General features: G+C 34.0%; 1 protein-coding gene across 1 annotated transcript; it reads right to left on the bottom strand.

Moving 5' to 3' along the window:
- Positions 1–4808: 4808 nt before the first annotated feature.
- LOC108359483 (arrestin domain-containing protein 17) lies at positions 4809–8866 on the bottom strand. The gene is made up of 6 exons (XM_017611364.1): positions 8620–8866; positions 7153–7308; positions 6464–6675; positions 6024–6395; positions 5362–5626; positions 4809–5293 (listed from the first exon to the last, which is right to left on the bottom strand). Exons 1-6 carry the CDS (start codon positions 8732–8734, stop codon positions 5142–5144), a joined length of 1272 nt encoding a protein of 423 aa, XP_017466853.1. The 5' UTR covers positions 8735–8866; the 3' UTR covers positions 4809–5141.
- Positions 8867–9758: the final 892 nt, after the last annotated feature.

Below are 9758 nucleotides of genomic sequence, written 5' to 3'. Positions count from 1 at the left end.
TTCGAATTCGAAATGCGGTGATGGTGGTAAAGCTTACAAAGGGAACAAGAGTAAAGAGGACAACTTGTCCGTGTTGTGGCATGGCGTCGGGGATTTGCGTGTGGCAAGCGATTTTATAGAACTTATACAAATAAGAAGTAAACAAATTTGGGACTAATATTGCCATATATGCACATATTAGGAATAAACGCCAATGCCGAAAGCTGGCTCAGGGGTAAGTTTGAAATGTGGTATATTTTTGAAAAGCATTTGTATTAACAGTTATTTTATTAATGTATTCTCATACTCCCCAGAGGTACTACTTGCCATTGACTCAGTTGGTACTGATATAAATTTTTTGGTACGTGGCAAAGTCGGTTCATTGGAAGTCAATAGGCCCATGGTTATTGGGCATGAAGCTTCAGGCGTTGTCGCACAAGTGGGGAAGGATGTGAAAAAATTTAAAGAAGGCGATCGTGTAGCTATTGAGCCGGGACAAGCTTGTCGCTATTGGGACATGTGTATTAGTGGTCAATACAATTTATGTCCCAAAATGAAATTCTGTGCAGCTCCACCGGTGCATGGCAATTGCCTGATCATTTGACAATGGAGGAAGCATCGACTCAAGTTGGCTCAGGAATTGGGTGCGACCTACGCAATGAAATTGTGCAAGTGTTTGGATGTGGAGCTGATGGCTAAGGAAATAATCAAAAGTATTGGGGTTACATCGGATAAGACGCTCGACTGTGTTGGCACCGAAGAGACTGTGGCGCTGGGAGTGCATGTAAGCTATAAATGAAACAGGGCGTAAATATCCGCATTTAGGCCTAGTATGCAAGCCTTCAGCATAAAGATGCTTTTAATACATGTAGGTCCATAAATAAAATTGGCGGTGTTCGAATTATTTCGACCAGAATCTTGTCCGAATAGGGTTAAGATAGTACGATTTTCAGCATCTCAAAACACAAAGTCCGACACGACTAAATCCATTACAAGAGGGGACTTAAGCGGCACAGCTTTCTTACTGACCAAGGACTGTCGAAGCATTTATGCGACTGCAAAAACAGTTAGCATAATAATTTTTAAAAAATAATGAAATCCCAGAAATTAGAAAGTTCTACTATCGCTCTATTTGAAAATTAATTTCCAATAATTCCAAAGACTAATTGAAAGATCTGTTGACGAGGAGTCTCTAGTGTTTTTCTTTTAACAAAGTTTTCTAAAAATTTAATTAAATTAAGAACATACATATATACATCAGGGTGGTCCAAAAATACATGTGAAAAAGTAAAGTCGGAATTTTTATGCTCTCGCCCCCTAGGGTTGTTCTATACCGAAAGAAATATACGGACCCCTTTGCGCAAAATTATCGAATGTTACAAAAACCAAATTTTACAGGAAAGTGTTTTTTGTATTTTTCTTTGCTTTGGTTAGCACCATCAATACCAAAGTTTAGATTTGCTGAGATAATTGAGAAATATAATTAAACGCAAGATTTTTTTTTGTAGTAAGGTTAATTTCGTAGCACATGATAATTTGGCCCACAAGAAAAATATCATTGACACACGATAAAATTTACAGTCAATTTTTGGGGTAGCTATTGGGATTTATGGGTTTTAAATAAAGTTGCACCAAAAAATGAATTTCGAAAAAAATGTAACATACAATAAAAAAGGGGGTCGATATCCCTGTTTTTATTTTGAAATCAAAAAATATTTAGAGGTCGCTCAAAGCGCTCAAAGTGTTCCATGTGGTTTATATAGAAAAGAAATTTGGTAGATGTGGTATAGAATTCTAGAAAATCAATCAGGCCGATTCTGAACAGAAACTCCCTGGGAGTTTTTTTCTCTTTTCCCTTTCCTCCTAACATGAATAAAAATTTCCTGAGAATTTTTTTATATTAAATGGCGGAGTTGAGCTCTCAGAAATGTAGCAAACAGCTTTTTCGAAGTTCGAATTTCCTCCTCCGAAGTTTTTGGGAAAATGCTACCTGCCCTGGGAGTTATTTATTGAAGGATTTCCTTTGTCGGTAGAACAAACTCCCCGAGAGTAATAAGAATTGGGCTGAATATTTTTTCCCCAATAATAATACCCAATTGTTTTTTTAACCATTTTTTTATCATAGTAACTATACTTTATAGGTACGCCAAAAACCCCAGAAAATGCAATGGGGGACCAATAAAAAATCTTTAGTGTTAAGAAATGGTTAAATAAACAACTGTATATTATTACTGGAAGTCTCCTGAAGAGAACCAGAGTTTTCCGATCGAAAAATATTGATTTTCAAGAATTATTTTCCCATTTCTACGAAAACTTGTTTATTCCCATATAAACTACATGGAAAACTGGTGACTTTACTTTTTTCTTTGAGCACCCTAATATACATACATACATATCTGTGTTCGTATGGAATAGAAGCTCATGTCGGGAAGCTGGCTTTAGTATAATGCGGCATTCCTTTTATTCTTTAAACGACAAGGAATTTTTGATGACTTAATAAGAATATTGACTTGCCAATATCGGAACTATTTCGTGCACGTTTATTTTCCAAAAGCTCGTCAACGGTTCGGAGCCAGTGAGTCATTCGCAATCGTATGCTGCGAATTCCGCATTATACTAAAGCCAGGCTGTCGACATAAGCTACTATTCCATACGAACAGATATGTATGTATGAATTTTTCTTTTCAAAACAATAACAACTAAAAATTAAAACCAAAAATAAATAAAAATTAAAAAAAATTAAATTAATACGTAAGTTTTTAAACATTAAATTAAATTAAAAATTGGTATTTTTTTCTTCTAAAACAATAAAATCTAGTAATTAAAGGAAAATTAAATTGAAGAGAAAAATAATTATTTCCTAAACATTAAATGAAATTAAAAATAAATCCTTTATAAAACAATGGTATCTAAAAATTAAATTAAAAAAGAAAACATTAAATAAGTTTCTGAAAATGAAATGAAATTAAAAAAAATATATTTATATCTTTCTAAAGCGATAAAATCTTAAAATTATATTGAAAAATAAAATAAAATAAGTTCCTAAAAATTAAATGAAAATATGAAACAGTGAAATCTATAAATTAAAAGAAAATTAAATTAAAACAAGTAATTTTTAAGCAAAAACCAAAACCGACTTCAATTCTCATATACAAATTTAAGAGTACTGTTCAATTTGTTCATGAAGCAATGATCAGATCTAAACGTATTTAGTATGGGAGCACCTCTGATACATACATAAAAATTACATATATACCGACGAATTGATAACCTCCTCCTTTTTATGAAGTCGGTTAAAAAAAGAAAAAATAAAATAAAATAAGTTAAAAGTTAAATGAAATTAAAAGCAAAATCTGTAAAATTAAGCAAAATTAAATTATAAAAGAAGCAAAATTGATTTATCGGATCTCTCGAATGGCCTTTCTCCCTCGGCTATTGCGACACTTGTCGTAGCGCGAGCCAAATGATATACATATTTATGTATGTATGTATACATCTCCATTTAAAACTTCTCTTTCAAAAGAACCTTTCACCATGAAAGTTGGCAAGGGGGCCTTTTTGTAAGACTTTTTCCAGAATAAAGAAAATCTTTCAAGTTACATATCTTGCCTCCTGTCTTTCAATTGTCTTACAAAAGACTTGCAACTATTTTAGCCAGAATTGCCCGATTAATTTGCCGATTTAAACCCGCTCAGCTAAAACCTTAACCTTTGGTTGCTTAAAAGTTGAGACCATTATCTCAATTTGTTTAATACTTTTGTACATAGGCTACTCTAGTTCTGATGGCCTCGTACATCCTTATATACTTAAGTTCGTTCTTACTTTTGTTTTTTGAGGTTTTCGTTAAGTTAAAACTGAATTTTCTGAACAATATAAATATTTCTTTAAACAAATTACATATGTATGTATCTATGCTCCAATAAAGGCTACACGTGTCGGTGGTAAATGTGTAATTATTGGCATGGGTGCTGACGAAGTCAAATTACTCTTAATGGTGGCTATCTCGAAGGAAGTTGACCTAAAGGGCGTCTTTCGTTATTGCAATGAGTAATAAATAAAACGTTATCAGAAATATTTTCTTGGATTTAAAATATATCAATTTAAACTAGTATCTATAGCTATCCATATGCCTTGCAATTGGTAGCAGCAGGTGGCACGGGAATAAAAAAGTTAGTCACACACCATTTTGATATCGAAAAATCTAAAGAAGCCTTCGAGACGGCCAAAACCGGCAAAGGTAACCCTGTGAAAGTGATGAAACACGTACAAAAACGCGATAAAAACAATAAAAACCCGTTTTCTAAATAAGCAGTAAATTTTGTAATAAAATTTTGAGGGTATATTTGCATACGCCATTTTTTTATGTTTTAAAGAAACAAATATTTAATACCAAAAAATTGTAAAACCATGAATGCTTCATATACATATCTTATACATATTTACATACACATATGTATTTATATCAATTAAAGATGCGATATAACTTATTTAAAATATGGTAAATTGTTATATATTTATGGCTGCCTTTTTTAGCTAAATATTCATAAATACATATAAAGTAGAAAAATAAACTGAACTATAGAAATGTGCGTACGAGTTATAAAAATTCCTCAAATGCTACAATCATGCGTACATTCATGCCTGTATGCATTTTTTATTTGCTAATTATATGAAAAGACAAAAAAATGCTTTAAACAACTGTTATTGCTAGAGTTTCTAAAATAGTTGTTCAAATTGTTATAAAAATTCGTTTTGTTTCATTTAACTTTTAGTGAAATTAACAACTAGTTACATATATTTGTAATTTAAGCTAATAATTGTTGCGCTAATAATTGCAAATTTTCTAGGCACTCGTCTTTATTTTAATCTTCCTTTATTGATTTCATCGTATTTTTAACTTTATGAGAAATAAAATATATATTTAAGAAGCATTGCGGACGGATGCCAATTGCATTTTCCATTAGATTAACTGAAAGGAAGCGTAGTTTATGACCAAACGAGTGAAAATTATTTTATTTTTTAGATTTGTGCGACATTTAAACTGCAACAAAACATAGTAGCTGTCGAACAAAAACATTTATATATATGTATTTATGTATATGCATGTGATGTCTTTCCGACGCTGTCTTTCTAGACGCCAATTGACTTAAATTTTCCTTGCTTTAATGAAGTGGCGGAGCAGTTGCATTATTAAATTGGAAAGTTGGATAGCGTGGCGCAAAGCTAGCATCACCCACAACTGTTGTATGTTCTGAATCCTCGTTGCCTGTTATTTTTGGCGCACGAAACTGTGTCTCCACAAATTGCGGTGGTGCTGTTAATTAAATAAAAAAACATTTAACTTTTTTAATTTATAAAACAAACTGAGTTGCTGAAACTTACGTATATTCGGATATAGTTGCCCACCAGCACTATCTGCTACATTCCAACCCAACGCACCACCTGCACCATCACTTGGGGGACTTGCTGGACTAACCGGTTGCGTAGGTGCCAGTGATGGATCTTGATCTTGCTGCTGTGGTGGTATTTGTGCTGGCACATCCGTATATGGTGCTGGTGGCTTGAACGATGCTAATGGAATTGTACCCAAAATGATGGGTATATTACCAGATAAATTACGATGTGGACCGCTTACTTCACATTCAATCTGAAAGTAATTGCAATACAAAGTGTATTTTTTTACAAAATGTTAGGAAAATTTCCTTTAAGAGCATTTGCACATAAATATAGTCGTTTAAACTACAAAACCGCGTATCGTGGAAACCTCGTAACTGACATCCGGCATCAAGCCCTTATCCATTCAGAAGAGATAAAAGAGAGAACCCTTTTGAAATAAGACATGTTTTTTTCTCTACTGTAAAATTTTGGCAACCTCACTTATGAGGTTTTGCATTTTCTTGATACACGGTTTTGTACTTTAAACGACGATATGTATGTATATAGAGATAACGCTATATAGCTATACATTTTTAAATATTTTTTTTAAATAATTACGGTTAGTCTGATATTCATGCACATTATACTAAACGACTCAGCCAACTTACATGCAAATCATAATCCAACGAAATAATACCGCAATTGAGCAAATTTGTTGGTGGCAGTGCTGGTATTTCCAATTGCTGTGTAAAAGTGCGCGTCTCACCGCCCGCAACAGGGCCAATACCCAATTCGGCAATAGTAATTTTGCTTTGTTTTTTATCGGCACGCGGCTGATTAACTTGGAACGTGACACGTTTGCGCAAAATAAACTTTACCGATGTTATGCCAACATTACTAGCATTGTCGCATTCACAAGTAATTGGTATTGTTTGGCCAGAAACGTACCCAGTCACCGGTACGGTAGTAACAACTGACAATGGACCTGAGCGACAACAAAAGCAGCAAAAGCTTTTTTCCAATTCGAGCTTATAGGGTTCCTAAAATAAAACAAAATCAATATGCAGAAATTATATTTGCTGATTTTTTTAATATCAGATTCCCATACCTTTACACGTGGATTTACATTGAGATCGACCGGTGAAATAACCGTGAATGCCATTTTCATATCCTGATCGAATTTCCACGGGCGATCCAAGGTTACTTTGATCGTATAACGCACATGACCGAATTCACCCTCGAATGAGGAGGGTAGTGTGGGCGGCAATGCACATGTGAATGGATAAGTGTGTGTGCCGGCTGGAAGCTCAGTCTCAGAACCTGTAGAATAAAAAAGATTAGAAATTATCAATGCGTTTGTTGCACAATCCAATGTTAATATTTATGTATTTTTTGTTGCCTACTTTTAGGGTCAAATAGTGCAGCAAAATTTCTTGTTTGCAATGCATATAAAAACAAAAAAAAATAGTAGAGTCCCACGCCTCTTTTACATACCACCATATTATTTTGCAGTTACAACTGTACGATTTTCTAGAGAAAATTCTGAAGGATTTCTTCACAGCGCGGCATAATTTTTATTAAGAGTGGAATTGTGCATAGCCTACATATTTCATCGGCACAAAATCGGAAAGTAAAATAATGTTTTATTTACTAATTCTTTAAGATTTCTGTACTATTCCGGTTGCAATGAGAGTATGGTTTGCAAGGTTCTTTTAATTTTGTAATTGTTATAATGTTTTTTTTTTTTATAGAATAAGGAAAAGAACGTGGGCAATTATTAACCTTTCCTTTACTTACTATTCTTGCCGCCCAAAAGGTAGTATTGTATTTGAAAATACTCCTCATGACCACGCAATTTTTCCTCTTCTTGTTCAGTCTTTCCTTCGCTAGTGGTTACAGTTTTGGTCTCGGACCATTCAGTATTGGCTTCGCCCAGAAATTTTATTATAATACCTAAAAAGAAGTTTAGGAAGATTTAAATAAAGTTATTGCAAAACTGGTGTAAGGTTTATTGGAGTTTATAGTTTAAATTTTAAAATTTATATATTTATGTTATATATGTAAGTATGTATGTATGTATGTACATGTACTGATGCAAAAAAACGTAATTTAAATACATATATCAAAAATACTTAAAAAATAGGGATTAATTTTTTGCGCATTTTATTAGTAATACATACTGGTACATTCTTACACACATACATATGTACATACATATACCTAAGAGCTTTGCAGTAGCTTATTTATCATTTGAAAGATGACATCATACTCACGATTCTTCCATTGACTGAAAATTTTGGTAAAATATTAGCACTAATCAAATTATTTGTATAGATAATTAAAAAGCCTCTACTTGATGGCCAGCAATTGTAACGCATTTGCATTATACATACAAATGCACCCATTGGGTCTGCTCTAGAGCAGTTCAATAACCGCACCCGCTAACTATCGGTATATTAGTTTAGTTTCACTTTAAAATGAAAGTAAGTTAGTACTTAGACGCAAAACACGCTCAAGATATGATGCTGCTGACGTTTACGGTGCAACAACAATTTCCTTCAAGTAGTTAAAATTAGAAACAATACACATAGGTATGTGTGCATACATATATGTATGTACACATAATACGAAATTCCACTGTATGTTTGTTGGGGGAGTGCTACTTCGTGCAAATATGTACATGCATGTATGAATTAGCCGGACTATAGAATTCTTGCAAATTCCAAATACTTCGGCAGATATGGGGCATGGAGAGGGTCATTGTCAGCCGTCTATACACAAAAAAAAAAAGAAGAAAATTCATACATATGTACATATATACGTGCAAAGTGAAGCACGAAACCGCTTTTTCAAGTTTCGTCGATCTCTAGACAAAATCCGCACTACCCATACCAACAACAACAGCGTATTGGGCACGCAAAAATTTAAATAGCTTTGGAATGAAATGTGTACGTGTAGCTGTAGAGCCGCCTAATGCTGTATTAAGAAAGGGGGTTTAGAGGTGAAGGTTAGCAGTGTTCCCACCGCCCCCGGCCCCAATAGTAATGGGTGCATCACGCAGCCGATTGTCCCACAACGCGATGATGTGATGCGCTACGGAGTATGTCGTCATGGGTGAGTAATACATTCGAATTTATTCACAAACCACCAATTTACTAATATAAAATGCATCCATTGGATATGTAAATATGTATGTAGTTATACCATACGCAATTTTAAATTTATTCTAATAAGATTTTACTTTTTCTACTTGTTCCTACATACCTCGCACTTTTTTCGTGGAATCAAAAGTCAATTTCACCTGTCCGTTAATCGTTTGACCGGCGTAATATGTATTCCACGGATTATCCAATTGAATTTCACAACCTTTTAGCCCCATTTTAGATTAACAATAAATTCCAATCGGAATCTTATATTTTCCTGTTAACGAGATTCTGATAAGTACTTGCTTAAAAAGTACTGAGCTATTTAACACACCCAACTAATTAAAAGCAGCTGCTGTTGCAGTTACCAGCCGCTGCGACAAATTTATTGAAGTGTGTTGCCGGACTTTTGCAATTTAAAAAGCGAACTCGTTATAGGTGCGTTATTTTCCTACAGGCCCCGACCCAGTGTTGATATTTTAAGTACAATTGTACTCTTTTTAGTACAATTAAATTTAGAAAGTACAAAAGTACAATTTGTCGACTTTAAGTACAATTTCAACACCAAAAATACTTTTTGTACCAAATGCTCATATATCCTCTAGTACTTTGATTCTTAACCCGTTTACATTTAAGTGGATATACCTATATTTCATATTTGCTACATAACGAACTTATGAATTGTAATTTTGTGCGTTAAGGCCAGTATACAGCTCTCAAGAAAAGCAAAAATTTATATAAATTGAAGTACAATAAATGGCTAAGAAATTTTCTTAAGGAAGTGCGCAGTTCTTAAGAAATTTGCTACGCTTTCTTCTACGGTTTTCTAAAGATTTTTGTGAAAAAAGAGCACAAGGTATCCCGTGCCTGCAACAGAAATATATGGCCGTACCATTATTTCTTGAGGAAAGTGCGAAACAACAGGCTGGGGTGTGTGTTGATGTTTTGCCAAATCTTAATCATCGGCCCAAGGCGAATTTATTCAAGGTGGGGTAACTGGCGAATTTTGATTTTCGCAGCGGTACTAGTGAATGTCAAAATTATGTGTTTGTTGTAATATGAATTCACCTTGTTTACAACAAACACATCATTTCCGCCAGTAACACCAACTTGTATAAATTCGCCTTGCATTGGCCTTTCGAAAATCCCGATGAGTCTCTTCTCAATTCGGACGGAGCTAGTTTTCCGTGATTTCTCTTATTACTAATCACAAAGATTTGTCGAATTCCATATACCCAAATATTTTAATCCGCCCGTGGT

The sequence above is a fragment of the Rhagoletis zephyria genome, unplaced genomic scaffold (assembly GCF_001687245.7).
Source record: "Rhagoletis zephyria isolate East Lansing unplaced genomic scaffold, Rhagoletis_zephyria_1.1 Rzeph_scaffold_00398, whole genome shotgun sequence".
In the NCBI taxonomy this organism is placed as follows: Eukaryota; Metazoa; Arthropoda; class Insecta; order Diptera; family Tephritidae; genus Rhagoletis; species Rhagoletis zephyria.
Note: the sequence above shows the minus strand (reverse complement) of the source record. Positions and strands in the feature narration are given on the sequence as shown.

Coding starts and splice junctions, on each gene's coding strand:
- LOC108359483 (XM_017611364.1), bottom strand. CDS start 8,734: ATGGGGCTAAAAGGTTGTGAAATTCAATTGGATAATCCGTGGAATACA. Junction 7,309..8,619: donor TTCCACGAAAAAAGTGCGAG/GTATGTAGGAAC, acceptor ACTTCTTTTTAG/GTATTATAATAAAATTTCTG. Junction 5,294..5,361: donor GCAACTATATCCGAATATAC/GTAAGTTTCAGC, acceptor TTTAATTAACAG/CACCACCGCAATTTGTGGAG.